General features: G+C 42.1%; 3 protein-coding genes across 3 annotated transcripts; all 3 read right to left on the bottom strand.

The window, feature by feature from the left end:
• Window positions 1-4,850: 4,850 nt before the first annotated feature.
• LOC117478940 (tripartite motif-containing protein 16-like) lies at window positions 4,851-7,103 on the bottom strand. Its single transcript, XM_034125914.1, has one exon. It carries the CDS (start codon window positions 7,101-7,103, stop codon window positions 5,433-5,435), a length of 1,671 nt encoding a protein of 556 aa, XP_033981805.1. The 3' UTR covers window positions 4,851-5,432.
• Window positions 7,104-9,022: 1,919 nt separating this feature from the next.
• LOC117478773 (serine/threonine-protein kinase Nek6-like) lies at window positions 9,023-13,846 on the bottom strand. The gene is made up of 7 exons (XM_034125676.1): window positions 13,758-13,846; window positions 13,459-13,569; window positions 12,913-13,021; window positions 12,134-12,241; window positions 11,867-11,961; window positions 11,367-11,480; window positions 9,023-10,196 (listed from the first exon to the last, which is right to left on the bottom strand). The coding sequence occupies exons 1-7, from the start codon at window positions 13,797-13,799 to the stop codon at window positions 10,086-10,088; spliced, it is 690 nt and encodes a 229-aa protein (XP_033981567.1). The 5' UTR covers window positions 13,800-13,846; the 3' UTR covers window positions 9,023-10,085.
• Window positions 13,847-14,371: 525 nt separating this feature from the next.
• Window positions 14,372-16,466, bottom strand: LOC117478939 (tripartite motif-containing protein 16-like). The gene has a single exon (XM_034125913.1). It carries the CDS (start codon window positions 16,464-16,466, stop codon window positions 14,793-14,795), a length of 1,674 nt encoding a protein of 557 aa, XP_033981804.1. The 3' UTR covers window positions 14,372-14,792.
• Between the last annotated feature and the right edge of the window lie 1,777 nt (window positions 16,467-18,243).

The following is an 18,243-nucleotide window of genomic DNA, read 5'->3' as shown; positions in this document are numbered from 1 at the left end:
TAAAATGACATTTTTTGGGTATCCTTTTGTTGAACTGTCTGTTTAAAATTAATCGAAGCATCAGACAAAAAAAGCTTTTGAAAATAATATTATATTTTGGTTTAGGTCAAAATATAATATTTGTAAACCTGAAGAGTCAGTGCCAGTGCCTCAGCAGCCATGAACCTCACTGCACGTCACTGCAGAAGCTTATATATAGACATCTAAGTTTTTTGTGCCCCACCACTTTTGTACATATAAAAACGCCACTGCAAGTACACATTCCTTCCTGTGTTTAAATATTGATTGTACAATAAGAACAAAAGTACGAATAAATAGATCAAGTTTTTAGCCGCTGATACCAATATGCAATTGCTGATGATCCATAATGAGGTTTTCTGATGGCTTTCATTCGAGCAGCTTGTACATTTATTGCGGCAAATATAAGTCTGACCCCTCAGTGTCTAAGGCTCTCCACCAGGGGGCAGCGTAACAAAGGAGATCAATGCAAGTGCAATTAAAGAACCACAAATAGTGGTGTTGGTTTCTTATCCTGTCAGAAACATACTAAGGCAGGGTTGCCAACTCTCATGCATCTGGCATGTGACACACGCTTTCACTCTCAATCTCACGCTCTCACGCTGCCCAAACTATTCTCACGCCAAAAACAAGAATACCGAAGACAAGAAACGGTTTTGAAAACTTTTGTCACGTAGTGATCGTCTTCTCAATAGAACATCTTTGATAATGTCTTCTGGCCAATCAGAATCACGATAACGGCGTGGTGTTGTTGCAGGAAGTCCCGACGGAGAATACTTTTGCTGTAGTACATCTGGCTACATCGATACAACATTACGTGTTGATAGAAATCAACACGTAATGAAATAAGACCCCACGGTTTGATGATTGATAGGTGTGTGGGCTGTCTTTCATTTTGACACACAGAACAATGGGGGCTATCCACCCTTATCCACAATGTAAAGTAATTCACACAGCCTCTTCCCTCTTCTCTCTGTGAGGAGCAGCAGGTTCAGCTTTCAGAACAAAGTAACACAAAACTAAAATGGCATTCATTTTTTTAAATGTGTAGTAATAGATTTATTTATTTTTCTTCTCAAGAGAGTACCAGAATGTGTATTTTATGTTAGTATTTCAAAAAATCTCCTGGGGGAGAATCCCCCCAGACCCCCCTGCAGGGGTTGGGTTTTCAGCATGTCAACTCTTTCACCTGTGGGGAAATTGCAGGAATGGCTCCAGGTCGCCCTTTTTATTTACTACAAGACAAATGTGCCTTTTTATTTCATACAGTTCAATTTGGATTAAGACAGGGAAATAATCTAAACCTCACGCGTGGCGTTTCACTGTCAAGGGGGGCGATATAGCGTGTATGTAATTACATTGCAAATACTGACTTGAGCCCCACCACTGTATGGGTTAGCCCTACCATAGATTACCCAACAAAAATACTCTGGAGCCGCCACTGCCGACCCGTATTGCGCATGCGCAGATCTAAAATCCAGTAGAAATGATAAAAAAGTAAAAGTCTGCTGCTTATTGTTCTACTAGGCCAAAATAGAGTCAAAGAGTATATGAGAGTGGGAGTGTGTTAATTAATATATTTGGCAGTTTGGAGTAAGTCTGTAGATGTGTTTGTGTGTGTTTCATGTATAGGCCTCTCACGATAATTAATTTTGTTGGATACATTTTCCCGGAAATTATTGCGATAAACGATAATATTGACGGCACCGTTGTATGACCATTTTAGACCACTGACATAATGATAATATATAATAATAATTCAAGTACATCCTTTCAAACTGCTAGTCACATCCTCATGTAAATGGCAATTTATCGAGGTCAGAAAAGTTATCGAGTTCATTTTTATTTATCGTACGATAAGTCAATTAATTGCTTATCGCGACAGGCACACAATAAAACAGTGGAAACAAACATGTTTGACTTTCATTAGTGAATGAAACTGTGTGCCCTTTATAGTCTGTGTCCAATATTGTGTATTTGTGCTAAGGTCCCGCTGCTGACACGATAGCAGTCATTTAGTGCGCATATGTGTAATTAAACCGAATTAAACCCATGATATCAAAATCTCACTCCAGCCAGGTACCCAAAGTCGGCAACCCTGGTATACGCCGTGAAGTTGTTTGCGCCCTGCCAGTAAACCCAAAGCAGAAGAAGACGAAGTGACGTCAGCGGCTCATTTGCGTAATATTCCCTCAGGGAACTTATTCCGGTGTGAACACAATCTGTACTAAGTGCCCTGGGGTAATAAGTGCCGGGGCACTGGGTGCCAGGGCACTAAGTACGGCAAAGTACTTGGTGTGAACGCGGCTAGTGCTTTTCTCAAGTAACACTGTCAGTCAGGGTCAAAGGTCATTTGGTCTCAGTCTTTTGGTGTTACGACCCGTCCTCTACCAAGTGGTAGTGGCTCGTGGGAAGACCCGCAACATAAAATAAACCACACCAAATACGCAGCACTTGTCGGCGAGCATTTATTAAAGCGCACAGCCGTACTCACATGTGCCCACCGGCAAACGAACCACGTCTGGAGGACGGCAAAAACAAACAAAAGAAGAAGGGGGCCTGGGCCAACCAGTCCTCTGGCCGTAGGACCCAGAGCTTCCCTCCCCTACCCAGAGATCTAACAAAACCCTACGGGTAAAATAAAGCCGCGAAAACCTATACTCCCAGATCCTCCAGAGTACACATATTGCCAAATTAACACAAATGATCTACAGATCCAAACAGCAGAGAGAGATTGTCCTCGGACGGAGTCTTCCGGCATAAGGATCAGGAGAGAGATCTCTTCTCCTCCAGCTTCTCCTTTTAAGTCCCCAGCTGAATGGAATTAGGACACCTGGGGGAGGCGGAGCCAGGGGCGGACCAGGTGTACCTGCGCAGCAGAGAGACAGAGAAGACAACAGAAAAGGGAGCACGTAACAGTCGTGCTCTGCAGAGACTTTGATATTTCAGCATAGGCCAGTATCCTTTGTCTACAAAAATCTGTCATATATGGAGCGCCATCATTTATTAATTCACGATTACAACTATAATTTTCAAGATATCTCTAACTTTTCATTGGGACAGCTGTTTCCCACATTTCCTGAAATTTGTTAGCCAAAAATATAACTTCCTTATAGTACTACTACTGCAGTTTATTAAAGGGCCCATGTCATGGCCATTTCTACTGATCATAATTCCATTGTTGAGGTCTTCTAAAATAGATTTATACATATCGATACAGCTAGAACAAGCGAAACTCATCCTGAGCACACACACACTCACAGCCGAAGTAAAAACAATAAGTGTGGCTTGATATTGAGTAAGAAAAAGGTTTATAACGCTGTGAGCATGGGTCTGCGGAGAGCATTTCTCCGCGATCCCAACTTAGCAGCCCGAAAAACGTTTACCCATTTAAACAGTCGTGGTAGATACCTTGTTTGTTTTAAACATCATAAATACACAAACAACAATGAATACTTACAGGTTGTGTACCCGAATCTCCCGCTGGTCCAAACAAAGTAGGAACAGCATCGTTCTTCAGTGCCCTACGCTGTACATATCCGGCATGAATCGCTGAAAGGTTTGGGAAGCTTTGTTTCGTGAAAGGCTGGCAGAGGGTGTGGCCTCTGGGTATCCCCACGTCACAGTACCCAGGAAGTAAACACTGGAAAATGAGAAATCTCCAACGAGGCGTTCTGGGGCAGCATAGACTGTGTTAGAGTTTTACTCGCTACAGGGTGTACTTTGAGGGTTTTTGACTCTGCAGACGGTTTACATGAAGAAAAACCTTCATAACACACAAGGGGACGGGTAATAACCAGAGAAGCATGACATGGGCCCTTTAATGTTTATTGTTTTCTACTTTGTAAATTAATACTGAAGACATCAAAACTATGAAAGAACACATATGGAATTATCTAGTTAACAAAAAAGTGTTAAAAAAATCCAGAATATGATTTTTATTTTCTATTCTTCAAAGTAGCCCCCTTTTGCCTCGATAAACGATTTGCACACTCTTGGCTTCTCTCAGTCAGCTTCATGAGGTCGTCCCCGGTTTTCAATTAACACGTGTGCCTTGTCAAGAGTCAATTTGTGGAATGATTTGCCTTCTTAATGTGTTTGAAATGTGTTTATATTTCTGCAGAAACAAATCTGCCCCAATTAGAGTGAGTGGTACAAAGTCACTTTTCTACAAATAATGCATCGACCTATTAAGTTCCTTTACATACACCGTCTGTAGGATTAAACTATTTGACCAGCTGATTGGTTGTAGTGTTTTGAGTGTAGCCTACAAGGTGAGTTTCTCACACACACACACACACACACACACACACACACACACACACACACACACACACACACACACACACACACACACACACACACACACACACACACACACACACACACACACACACACACACACACACACACACACACACACACACACACACACACACACACACACACACACACACACACACACACACACACACCTCGCTTTATACTCTTACATTAGACTCAAAACAAACCCACAGAAGAACAGAAGCTCAATGTTCCCTGTGTGACTTTAAGGTTTCCAACGTGACGCAGGAGTTCCTTCCTGTTCCGGTCGGACCGGTCTGACATCAAACTGCTGCTGCTGGAGAAACGGCTCACCAGCCTCAGGCTCCATTATTGATCTTAGCAAGAGATGCCTTTTTCAGATTGTACAAGTTCACCTTTTTCAGCTCTGGTTTCATCTGATTTTTCTTAATCCTACAAATAAATAAAATATGTATAAAAACATGAAAATATCTTGTTTCAGAAAAATAATTTATATATTTATAATTAAAAAAAGCAAAAGACAGAGATTTTCACTTTTGTCCTTTTAGTTCTTTTATTAACAAGAAAAACCCAAACATTACAAAATATACAGACATGTGGCACTCGACCTGTTGGCTTTACTTTATTATGACTTTTCTTTTGATTTGTTTTGTTGCATTATTCAAACTTTCATTTATGCATTCAACACATTTAGACTTAGTTACAAATTAAAAACCTTTAGAATCAAATATCTCCAATGAAAGAAGCTCTGGTGCTTTCTCTCTAAAGACTCAATTTACAAGAGAAACAACAACACACAAATACATCAATATCCATATTCAACACATTTTTAAATCATGAACACACGTCTCTGTTAAACACATACAAGACTACAAATACAATTTAACAGAGTAAAAGGCAATCAGAGTATAAGACTATATGTTTTAAATGATTATATGATCATTTAACACGACACAGAACAACTCGTGAGAAGATGTTAAAGTACATCCCATAATGTTTGATTGACAGCTGATCTCTGTGCAGTGAAGACATGAGCAATCAGCTCTCAGCAACAATGATGGAGACACGGTGAGTTTAAGAAGTAGAAGAGTTCCTCAAATGACTTCAGGCTATTTCAGTTTACAAAACTCAGCTGTGGTTCCAGGATTACAAAGCCAAACTCCAGCATGTAGCGGCTGAGTGAATGTGGTCTGCACTCTGTGGAGGAGAGTCATGGTTTCAGAGATGATGCTGTAGAAGGACAGAATACCTGCTCTGTGATCCAGGTACACTCCTACTCTGGAGGACTGAGGACCTGAGACGGGAGTGCTGATACTGTTGTAACGAAATGTATATGTGTTTTGGTTACAATCTAAGGACCAAGATTTGTCATTGAATCCAAATCCACTTACACCCGCACCCCCTGCTCTGCTGATATTCTTGTATGCGACTGCTACAAAAACTCTTCCCCCTCTCTGCTCCACCTCCCAGTAACAACGTCCAGTCAGACTCTCTCTACTCAGGACCTGAAGACATCCAGTGAATCTGTCTGGGTGACTAGAATAAGACTGTGGTTGTTTCATGTTTGTTGCTTTTCTGCTCCCCTCAGATAATAACAGCAGTGTGTATGCTGTGTTTGGATCCAGAGTGACTTCCTGTGAATATTGTAAGAACCCAGCTCTGGTGGTGGGCTCTGCTGCTGACAGTAAAACATCCACTTCAGTCGGTGAGACGTTTGTCCATTCCTCTCTCAGGACGTCCTGTAGTTTGTCTCTGACTGCTGACAGGGCCGCCGTCACGTCCTCAAAGTATCTCAGAGGACGGATGTTGATGCTGGATGAGTGTGTAGGTTCACTGAAGGCTGACAGTGAGGGGTAGCTGTGCAGAAACTGGTTGTGATCCTCTGTGTGAGACAGCAGCTTCAGCTCAGCGTCTCTCCTCTTCAGCTCAGAGATCTCCTGCTCCAGCTTCTCCTGAAGCTCTTTGACTCGACTCACTTCCCTCTTCTGCTGGGATCTGACCTGCTGCTTCACATCAGAGCTTCTTTTCTCCATGAGACGGATCAGCTCAGTGAACATCTTCTCACTGTCCTCCACTGCTTTATCAGCAGAGCCATTGACGGCCTCCACCTCCTGCTGAAGCAGCTTCACCTCCTTCTCTCTGTCCTGGATTCTCTGCTGGATGTTTAGTCGACTCCCCTCCAGCTCTCTCTGCCTCTCAGTCCTCTCTGCTGCAGCTGACACTGTGTCGTGGCCTTTGTGTTCGTCCACAGAGCAGAGAGAACAGATACACTGCTGATCAGTGCGGCAGAACAGCTTCATCACCTCCTCGTGACGAGAGCAGATGTTCTCCTGGAGCTTCTTGGAGGGCTCCACCAGCTTGTGTTTCTCAAAGGCAGGTGATTCATAATGAGGCTGGAGGTGTTTCTCACAGTAAGATACAAGACACATAAGGCAGGACTTACAGGCTCTCAGTTTCCTCCCAGTGCAGACATCACAGGCCACATCTTCAGCTCCAGAATAGCAGAGATCAGCAGGAGCAGCTTGGAGTCCAGTCTTCTTCAGCTCCTCCACTAAAGCTGCTAACATGGTGCTTTTCAGCAGGACAGGCCTCGGTGTGAAGCTCTGCCTACACTGAGGGCAGCTGTGGATCTTCTTCTCATCCTCTCCGTCCCAGAAGCCTTTAATACACTTCATGCAGTAGCTGTGTCCACAGGAAGTGGTCACCGGATCCTTCAGTAGATCCAGACAGATGGAACAAGATAAGAATTCCCGGTCCAGCTGAACTCCTTTCTGCGCCATTTCACCTCTCAGTAGCAGCGAGTGTCTGAGTTTCACTTCCTGAGAGCTGAAACTATGTGAGCTGTGATCTGAACAGCATGTGTGTGTGCTGTGAATGTGGCCTATCAGCTCTTGTGCTTTACCCACATGTTGGTTACACCCATCCTCCTCAGTGTGGATCTGAAGGGGAGGAACCAGGAAGTACAGAGTGGAGCTGGCTGTGTCTGAGAGCAGGAAGGAGAGGGAGGGCTTATCAAACTCTGAGTCACTCCAGGAGGAGGAGCAGACACTCTGACCTGTTTCCTCATTTACAAACGGAGCCTCGCTCACAACCTGCTCTACATTTGAAAACAGTCTTCAGCTGTAAAATATGTGTTTTAACTTCAGGCTTTTGTAGCACACAGCTCCACACTCATGGTGGCAGTGGTGTAAGAAGTACTCAGATATTCTACTAAAGCAAAAGTAGAAATACTACGGGGTAAAAAGACTGTGTTACAAGTAAAAGTACAAAAGCATTGGTATCAAAATATACTTAAAGGACCAAAAGTAAAAGTACTCCTTATGCATTATGGCCCTTTTCAGAATCGTATATATATATTGAGTTACTGGGTTACTATAATGATTATTGATGTGTTTTATCACAGTTAGTAAATGTAGAGATCATTTGAATAACTTGATGTCCTGCTGCTGGATATCTTATCCTATAAATATCTGTCAAAGTGTATTTAATCATTGATTTATATTTTGAATGATCTACTAATCTATATCTAACTAGTAAAAGCTGTGAAATGAATGCAGTGAAGTAAAAAGTACAATACTGTCTTCTAAAATGTAGTGCAGTAGAAGTATATAGCAGCATAAACTGAGACGTATTGGCATCAAAAAAATAGTTAAAGTTCCAAAAGTAAAAGTGCTTACTGTGCGTAATGTCTCCTTTTAGAATCATATATATTGCATTACTGGATTATTTCATTCTTTATGCATTCATGTGTCTTTTCCATCCCTAATAAAGTGTAGGGGAAATGGAGACAGTAACACACAACAGTCAGGGTGAAAGTGAACACAAGTTAATTTATTTACACCAAAGAAAATGCCAACAAATGTTCTTTAAGTGAGGAGACAAAGAAGATTGTGCCAAATTAAATAAATGAATATAACAAAACTCAAACAAAAAGCCCTCACTATCTGTTCTACTAACAAGGAGACAAAACAACTACAGGGTGCAACAATCTACTAACCTAGTGTGTCTATCAGAGTTTACCTACGTGAGGAGAGGTAGAGGGTACCCCAAACTTACCCAAATCCTCCACTTCCCACCACACACACATTTAACAATACTAAAAACAAGAAGACAGAATAATGACCAAATCTCTCAGAGACCACAAAGAGGCTCTGGAGTCAGCAGCAGGTCTGAGAGAGCGAAGGCTTCCTGGATCGCCTCCTTTAATGACCGGCCCTGGCTACCTTCTTATATGGAAATAAAACACTAATAGAAAAATAGAATGTCTTTGATAATTCACTATAACTGAGTTCTAAATGTGTCCTCTGTTAAGATGTTGAATTAACACCAGAATTGAATAAATTAATACATTATTTCTGATAGCAGTATGTGAAATTATATCTGTAGCTATATTATAAACTCTACTTGTATCTTATCAGTTAATTAGTTACAAAAATACATTTAACTCTTCCCTGGTTCTGGCAGAAACAGTTCTTTCTGAAATGTTTTGAGACATTTGGATGTATCCCTTTTAGTATGATAATTAGCCTGTTAGCATTATCCAGACAGCATTGTGTGACTTGTTGAACTGGTTTACCTGCATGTGTGGGTGTAGGCATTCCTTTTAGTGTGATAATAGGCTAAGCCAGACAGAATGAACACTTGTTCAACCTGCCTATCTATTCCTTCAGGTCATCTATTACAATATAATAAGCATATGTATTATTGATACATATTTATTAATGACTTTTTCCATTTCAGAATGCCAGCAGCAAAGAGAGGTCCTGGATTCAGTGTGCAGGATGTGATCCAAAAAGGAGAAAGTGATTTGAGATGGAATCAGAGGACACTGCTATGAGTGAAGAAGAGGCAGATGAAGATGCCTGTGGACAAAGAAAAGCAACAACAATCCATCCCTCACATACTTATGTATATATAATAACTTGCTTTATATTTGGCTTTTGTTATTGTTCATTTGTAAATTCAACATGTATATTTTCTACTTTCTTGTTTATTTCTAGTCTTTTTTCATTTGTATTGTATGCCATGTCTTTTATGCTGCTGCAACACAACAATGTCCCAAATTGAGATCAATAAAGTTCTATCTTATCTCTTATCTGAACCCAATGGCCGCCCAGTCAGTGATTATGTGGACATCGAGCCCCAACCAAATAAACACACCAAGCCCCGTGACAGGTATCGCTGGCTGAACAAAGATTTGATCAGTCCCAATACTGATTTTTTCTTTTGAGTAATAAATCAGAATTCTTACTTAAATCTCAGATCTATGAAAACAAATCCTGAAGGTTTTCATGAAAATAAATAAAATATATTTGAACAAGACCAGGCCCAGAGAAGTGATATAATAAGGAAGCAGTCACACTGGGCTAATACACACTGCATGTAAACGACAAATGTGAAGACAAATCACAAATGTGACTCAGTAATGGCTAATACACAGTTACCGATGGCTCATTTGACCCCTACAGAATGTACTTAAATTGACAATATAAAATAGATTACAACGACAGACGATCAATACTCAAAGTCCCCGTCTGTATGGAATGCACCCTCGAAGAAATCTGATCAGACTGAGACAGCTCTTCATCCTGAGCTGCAGAAAAGTCTCCTTTGCTTTCAGAAAAGTCCACTTTGAACGAGTGCTGCACCACTACTGGGCTCTTCACATCCTCCATGACAGGAGAGGAGAGGGGGTGAAGCTGCCATGGTGCTCCTGTGCACATGAGACAGTCCTCAGATTGAGAAGAAGGAGGGGGGGGGGCTCAGGTGCTGGAGGTCCAAACCTGCATCTGTTTGGCGATCTGCAGCACGAAGACGATGTCCGGCCGCTGGTCTGGCTCCGGGTTGATGCACATGCTGACCAGCTCCCTCAGCTGTAGGAAAGAAGGGCTTCATTAGCTTAAAGTGGACCCCTCATGCTATATCTAAATGATATATTGTAGGGCCATACCTATATAAGGTATATTTATACGTTTCTGTTTTCAAAATACCAAACAGATCATGCATTTTAGCCATGCCTCCTTTCGCTCTATGTGCTGTTTGCTGTCTACGGGTCTGATTCTGCTGACCACGCCCCCCTGCAGGAGAGGGGAGACGTGCTCTGATCAGCTGCTGGGCTGTCAGAAGAGGGGGAGAAAAAGAGATCTCCGTCCTCCGTGTTTTATTATATAGAGTCGTTATTCATTTGTTTTAAAGCTCAATAAATAACAAAGAAGACCTTTGACCGGCACTTTTCTAATTTTGTCCGGAAGATTTAAACTTTAACGGACATCTTGACCGGCGAAAGTAACTGAAACTGAAACTCTGCAGCACGGTCCCCTCGTTCCTTGGAAGAGGCGGAGAGGTGGGTGTTTGTCATCTGCTGGTGGACTAACCGGAGAGAATTACAGTGCTTGCCTCGACGGGGAGGGATTGCATTGAATTAAAGCAGCGGGAGCAAACGCTTGCCTCGGGGAGGAAGAAAAAAAGCCACAGCGGAGAATAAACAGAAGGGTAACCATGGTAACTATGGGCGGGAAGTCTTCTTCGCTGCTTTTGCGGCAGACTACAGCGCCACTTACAGGCCTGGCATATGTACTACAGCGTCTCCAGCGCTTTCGAGCGGCAATGGCCGGCCGTGGCCCAACCCCACATTCCCCTGATTGGTGGAGAGTTGGCCCAATAGCCGTAGCGCCACCGTCCTGACGTCAGGACAGTGTTCAAATCTGGATCAGTTTTTATCAGATCCGTTGCAGCCCCTTTTTTCGAGATTTGGGTATGGAGGAAAATAGAGAGGGTTGTGTTTTCTGACACTTGGTGAGTTCCCTGGAACACCGGGGACACATATTCATGTATAAAAGACGTACAAAAGTGCATTTTGCATGATAGGTCCCCTTTAAAGGAGACGGATATTCTGCAGTTTCTTGGTCAACAAATCCCACGAAAAGACACAACAACAATGTGGTAATCGGCCCTTTAGGTTCATTCATTTCCTACAGCCAAGTAACATTTGATCAAGGAGGAGAAATTGCATTTGTTGTCTGTATTAATGATTCCTCATCTACCTTCTCAGAGTGATGGTCCGGAGGGAGGGGGGGGTAATCACACTTCTCGATCTTCTGGCAGAGGGAGAGCAGGTTCATCTTGTCCCCATAAAACGGACTCTGCAGCGCTGCCATCTGCAGAAACAAGTGGAAGACAGGCTGGATGAGAGACATTCCTGGTGAAGACTTTAAACCAACACGATGAAGAAGAGGTGATCGATCAGTCGCTGCTGACAGAGCGCAGACGTCCACTCTTTGGGGGATTGAAAAGGAGCTTGAAGACTGCAAGCTGCCCTGCATGTATTGTGACTTTCCTGGGACTGATGCTAGGCCCACTACATTTCATTATACCTGAAGAGCTCCCTTTCCATCATCGTCTAAAGCAGGCCATACGTACTATATGTGAATATGTATTAACCTCAGCTGTAGTGTAAAAGGGTTAGGGTTCAAAGTGCTTGAATATCACGTTGGAAAAGGTGTAACAATCTTAAAAAAACAAGTAACAGTGTATGTGAGCTTACCTCATACAGAAGACATCCCAGAGACCAGATATCAGACTTCAAATTGTATCCGTTCTCGTGGATCCTCTCCGGCGACATGTAGTAAGGAGTCCCCACTGGGAGAAAGAGAGTTAAGATGTTCAGAAAATCAATTGATCATTGCTGTGAGACGATCACATAAAACACACAGATTTAATGCTGTTTTTTAAATGTATTCTGTATCAAATCCATGTATATGAATATGTATGTATGCATGTTCTGTATTTACATGTTCTGTCCGTTCCTTACCTAAGGAGTGTGCCGCCGTGGTTTTGGAGCTGAAGAAGCGTCCTAATCCCAGGTCACCCAGCTTCACCTCGCCTGTGGCTGTGATGAACACGTTGGCTGGCTTTATATCTGACACACACACACACACACACACACACACACACACACACACACACACACACACACACACACACACACACACACACACACACACACACACACACACACACACACACACACACACACACACACACACACACACACACACACACACACACACACACACACACACACACACACACACACACACACACACTGAAATGTAACGGCAAAGCTGTTAAAATCATTGCAGGCTGTAGAGAAATGTACACTATGTCAAGTACACATTCCTTCCTGTGTTTAAATATTGATTGTACAATAAGAACAAAAGTACAAATAAATAGATCAAGTTTTTAGCCGCTGATACCAATATGCAATTGCTGATGATCCATAATGAGGTTTTCTGATGGCTTTCATTCGAGCAGCTTGTACATTTATTGCGGCAAATATAAGTCTGACCCCTCAGTGTCTAAAGCTCTCCACCAGGGGGCAGCGTAACAAAGGAGATCAATGCAAGTGCAATTAAAGAACCACAAATAGTGGTGTTGGTTTCTTATCCTGTCAGAAACATACTAAGGTGAGGCCGTCCTTCAACCAGAAGTGTTCAAATGCTACCTCCTTTACGGGTTGGAAGACTCATTCCTGCACCACTCTTTTATGAAATGTGACGAGGGTGAGTGAATGGGTCAGTAGCTGCTTACCACGGTGCATTACTCTGCGTGAGTGCATGTACTCCAGGGCGCTGCAGAGCTGCACAAAATACTTCCAGATAGTTCTCTCTGGGATGAGGCGCCTCTTCTTCTTGAAGTACTTTAAAGATAAAAAGGAAGCAATGTTAGTCCATAGAAAGTGACAATGCTAGATTCAAGATTCAAGGCTTTTATTGTCATGTGTGCATAGCTACAGTTCTCTTAGGTCACAGACTCCTCCAGCAGAGCAACACAATAAAACAGATACAATAATGCAAGTAATAGAAATAGAATATAATAGAAATAGTGCAAGACTAGTCTATATACAAGTAATTGGAATATTGATATATAGACTTGAAGATGCTATGTGTAGCATATGGGAACCAGGCCAAAACAAAGTGTTGCTCTCATCTCACATATTTTGAGTAGAATCATGAAAAATGAATGTTGATAAAATACTAGTAATCAAATCTAACAAGTACGTTTGATGCTGCGTGTAAAATGAGTTGAGTTAGGGTCACTGTTCTTGTTTGATCTGAGGTGAGTCTGTGATCTGACCTTTATCATCTGGGACAGATCTCCAGCATCCTCCAGCTCCAGAACGATGTTGAGCTCGTTGTCTTCAATGAAAGAGTCCAGGTATTTGATCACATTGGGGTGATTCAGCTGCTGCAGTGGGCAAACAGGAGACACACATGTTTTCATGCTAACACAGCATGCAGCAGCTCCCACAAGAAGAAGTAGAGCTGAACTCAAAGTGATGCTCATACACTAGTTATCCTATGTTTCCCTTAATGCTGGAAACCTGTTCTGGTGCTCTCACTGACCCCCTGAACACAATGATGGATCAACTTTACCTTCATCTCTCTCCTTGATGCAGTCCTGACTGGCCTTGGCATCCATCATCGCAAAGATCTGCAGTGACAAAGATTCAATAAATGTATTCTTTGACTTCTTTCTTACACTGTAAAAAGTTCAGCTTGCTATGAATCTTGAGTCCAACTAAACACTAGCATTGGTCAGACTCTAATCTGCATTATACTCAAAGAAACAAAAAAACGTAAGCAGACTCTCACTCTTTATGTTCAAACCTTATCTTAACTAATCATTTAAAAGTAATAATTAAGTTCTGATCAGGATTGAGCCCCATCCCCTAAATCAAATAATTAGCATCAAGCACATGGTCCACATCAAGGGTGCATGCATGTGACATTTCAGAAGGACGTCCTGAAGCAGACTGCTGACGTCTGTGTGATTTCCTTTAAGAGAAACTGATAAATGATTCATTAACAAGTCCTTATGCATTTAACAATCCACCTTTAACCCTTCTGGCAAATAACTTGTTTCAGAAAAATAATTTAAATATATATTTATAATTTAAAAAAGCAAAAGACAGATTTTCACTTTTGTCCTTTTAGTTCTTTTATTAACAAGATTAAAATATATACAGACATGTAAATGTATTCAACACATTTAGACTTAGTTACAAATTAAAAACCTTTAGAATCAAATATCTCCAATGAAAGAAGCTCTGGTGCTTTCTCTCTAAAGACTCACTTTACAAGAGAAACAACAACACACAAATACATCAATATCCATATTCAACACATTTTTAAATCATGAACACACGTCTCTGTTAAACACATACAAGACTACAAATACAATTGAACAGAGTAAAAGGCAATCAGAGTATAAGACTATATGTTTTAAATGATTATATGATCATTTAACACGACACAGAACAACTCGTGAGAAGATGTTAAAGCACATCCCATCATGTTTGATTGACAGCTGATCTCTGTGCAGTGAAGACATGAGCAATCAGCTCTCAGCAACAATGATGGACACACGGTGAGTTTAAGAAGAAGAAGAGTTCCTCAAATGACTTCAGGCTATTTCAGTTTACAAAACTCAGCTGTGGCTCCATGATTACAAAGCCGAACTCCAGCATGTAGCGGCCGAGTGAATGTGGTCTGCACTCTGTGGAGGAGAGTCATGGTTTCAGAGACGCTGTAGAAGGACAGAACACCTGCTCTGTGATCCAGGTACACTCCTACTCTGGAGGACGGAGGACCTGAGACGGGAGTGAGGATACTGTTGTAATGAAATGTATAACTGTTTTGGTTACACTCTAAGGACCAAGATTTGTCATTGAATCCAAATCGACTTTCAGCCCCTGCTCTGCTGATATTCTTGTATGCGACTGCTACAAAAACTGTTCCCCCTCTCCACTCCACCTCCCAGTAACAACGTCCTGTCAGACTCTCTCTTCTCAGGACCTGACCAAAATAAGTGAATCTGTCTGGGTGACTAGAATAAGACTGTTGTTGTTTCATGAATGTTGCTTTTCTGCCCCCCTCAGATAATAACAGCAGTATGTGTGCTGTGTTTGGATCCAGTTTGATTCTCTGTGAATATTGTAAGAACCCAGCTCTGGTGGTGGGCTCTGCTGCTGGCAGTAAAACATCCACTTCAGTCGATGAGACGTTTGTCCATTCCTCTCTCAGGACGTCCTGTAGTTTGTCTCTGACTGCTGACAGGGCCGCCGTCACGTCCTTAAAGTAGCTCAGAGGACGGATGTTGATGCTGGAGGAGTGTGTAGGTTCACTGAGGGCTGACAGTGAGGGGTAGCTGTGCAGAAACTGGTTGTGATCCTCTGTGTGAGACAGCAGCTTCAGCTCAGTGTCTCTCCTCGTCAGCTCAGCGTCTCTCCTCTTCAGCTCAGAGATCTCCTGCTCCAGCTTCTCCTGAAGCTCTTTGACTCGACTCACTTCTCTCTTCTGCTGGGATCTGACCTGCTGCTTCACATCAGAGCTTCTTTTCTCCATGAGACGGATCAGCTCAGTGAACATCTTCTCACTGCCCTCCACTGCTTTATCAGCAGAGCCATTGACGGCCTCCACCTCCTGCTGAAGCAGCTTCACCTCCTTCTCTCTGTCCTGGATTATCTGCTGGATGTTTAGTCGACTCCCCTCCAGCTCTCTCTGCCTCTCAGTCCTCTCTGCTGCAGCTGACACTGTGTCGTGGCCTTTGTGTTCGTCCACAGTGCAGATATAACAGATACACTGCTGATCAGTGCGGCAGAACAGCTTCATCACCTCGTCGTGACGAGAGCAGATGTTCTCCTGGAGCTTCTTGGAGGGCTCCACCAGCTTGTGTTTCTTTAATTGAGCTACGTCATAATGAGACTGGAGGTGTTTCTCACAGTAAGATACAAGACACACGAGGCAGGACTTACAGGCTCTCAGTTTCCTCCCAGTGCAGACATCACAGGCCACATCTTCAGCTCCAGCATAGCAGAGATCAGCAGGAGCAGCTTGGAGTCCAGTCTTCTTCAGCTCCTCCACTAAAGCTGCTAACATGGTGTTTTTCAGCAGGACAGGCCTCGGTGTGAAGCTCTGCCTACACTGAGGGCAGCTGTGGATTAACTCTCCATCCCAGTGGTGTTTAATACAGTCCATGCAGTAGCTGTGTCCACAGGAAGTGGTCACCGGATCCTTCAGTAGATCCAGACAGATGGAACAAGAGAAGATTTCCCGGTCCAGCTGAACTCCTTTCTGCGCCATTTCACCTCTCAGTAGCAGCGAGTGTCTGAGTTTCACTTCCTGAGAGCTGAAACTATGTGAGCTGTGATCTGAACAGGATGTGTGTGTGAAGTGAATGTGGCCTATCAGCTCTTGTGCTTTACCCACATGTTGGTTACACCCATCCTCCTCAGTGTGGATCTGAAGGGGAGGAACCAGGAAGTACAGAGTGGAGCTGGCTGTGTCTGAGAGCAGGAAGGAGAGGGAGGGCTTATCAAACTCTGACTCACTCCAGGAGGAGGAGCAGACACTCTGACCTGTTTCCTCATTTACAAACGGAGCCTCGCTCACAACCTGCTCTACATTTGAAAACAGTCTTCAGCTGTAAAATATGTGTTTTAACTTCAGGCTTTTGTAGCACACAGCTCCACACTCATGGTGGCAGTGGTGTAAGAAGTACTCAGATATTCTACTAAAGTAAAAGTAGAAATACTACGGGGTAAAAATACTCTGTTACAAGTAAAAGTACAAAAGCATTGGTATCAAAATATACTTAAAGGACCAAAAGTAAAAGTACTCCTTATGCATTATGGCCCTTTTCTGAATCGTATATATATATTGAGTTACTGGGTTACTATAATGATTATTGATGTGTTTTATCACAGTTAGTAAATGTAGAGATCATTTGAATAACTTGATGTCCTGCTGCTGGATATCTTATCCTATAAATATCTGTCAAAGTGTATTTAATCATTGATTTATATTTTGAATGATCTACTAATCTATATCTAACTCGAATTGGCATCAAAAAAATAGTTAAAGTACCAAAAGTAAAAGTACTTACTGTGCGTAATGTCTCATTTTAGAACAATATAGATTGAATTACTGGATTATTTCATTTTTTATACATTCTTGTGTTTTTTTCCATCCCTAATAAAGTGTAGGGGAAATGGAGACAGTAACACACAACAACCAATAACATTGAGAGAGTCAGGGTGAAAGTGAACACAAGTTTATTTATTTACATCAAAGAAAATGCCAACAAATGTTCTTTAAAGGGGACCTATCATGCAAAATGCACTTTTGTACGTCTTTTCTACATGAATATGTGTCCCCGGTGTTCCAGGGAACTCACCAAGTGTCAGAAAACACAACCCTCTCTATTTTCCTCCATACCCAAATCTCTAAAAAAGGGGCTGCAACGGATCTGATAAAAACTGATCCAGATTTGAACACTGTCCTGACGTCAGGACAGTGGCGCTACGGCTATTGGGCCAACTCCACCAATCAGGAGGAGACAGCCACGGCATTGCCGTTCGAAAGCGCTGGAGACGCTGTAGTACATATGCCAGGCCTGTAGATGGTGCTGTTCTCACTGAATCAGCCCTTGCAAAAACAGAGCTAAAAAATGTCAAATTGAGCAAAATGAGGCATGGCTAAAATGCATGATCTGTTTGGTATTTTGAAAAAAAAAAAGTATAAATATGCCTTTTATAGGTATGGTCCTACACTATATTATTCAAATATAGCATGATAGGTCCACTTTAAGTGAGGAGACAAAGAAGATTGTGCCAAATTAAATACATGAATATAAAAAAATACAATGAAGCTACTGTGAAATTCGCTCCGTGTTCATGTCGGGTGACTTTTTGGACAAACCGGCTACCGTACCGGATGTTACGTTTCGTTCTTTCTTTTTTTATTTAATTGTATTATTATTTATCAAATCAATCTGAAAAGGGCACATCAAATTAGTGTTTATTAAATTAATTAAACCTCAGGGCATTATGAAATTATTAAACCAGATACAAAACTAATT

This window comes from Trematomus bernacchii, unplaced genomic scaffold, assembly GCF_902827165.1.
Source record: "Trematomus bernacchii unplaced genomic scaffold, fTreBer1.1, whole genome shotgun sequence".
Taxonomy (NCBI): domain Eukaryota; kingdom Metazoa; phylum Chordata; class Actinopteri; order Perciformes; family Nototheniidae; genus Trematomus; species Trematomus bernacchii.
The sequence above is the reverse complement of the archived record's forward strand: the minus strand, read 5'-3'. Positions and strand labels throughout refer to the sequence as shown.

Coding starts and splice junctions, on each gene's coding strand:
- LOC117478939 (XM_034125913.1), bottom strand. CDS start 16,466: ATGGCGCAGAAAGGAGTTCAGCTGGACCGGGAAATCTTCTCTTGTTCC.
- LOC117478773 (XM_034125676.1), bottom strand. CDS start 13,799: ATGCCAAGGCCAGTCAGGACTGCATCAAGGAGAGAGATGAAG. Junction 12,242..12,912: donor ACGCAGAGTAATGCACCGTG/GTAAGCAGCTAC, acceptor TGTGTGTGTCAG/ATATAAAGCCAGCCAACGTG. Junction 11,481..11,866: donor TGGGATGTCTTCTGTATGAG/GTAAGCTCACAT, acceptor TTGTTTCTGCAG/ATGGCAGCGCTGCAGAGTCC.
- LOC117478940 (XM_034125914.1), bottom strand. CDS start 7,103: ATGGCGCAGAAAGGAGTTCAGCTGGACCGGGAATTCTTATCTTGTTCC.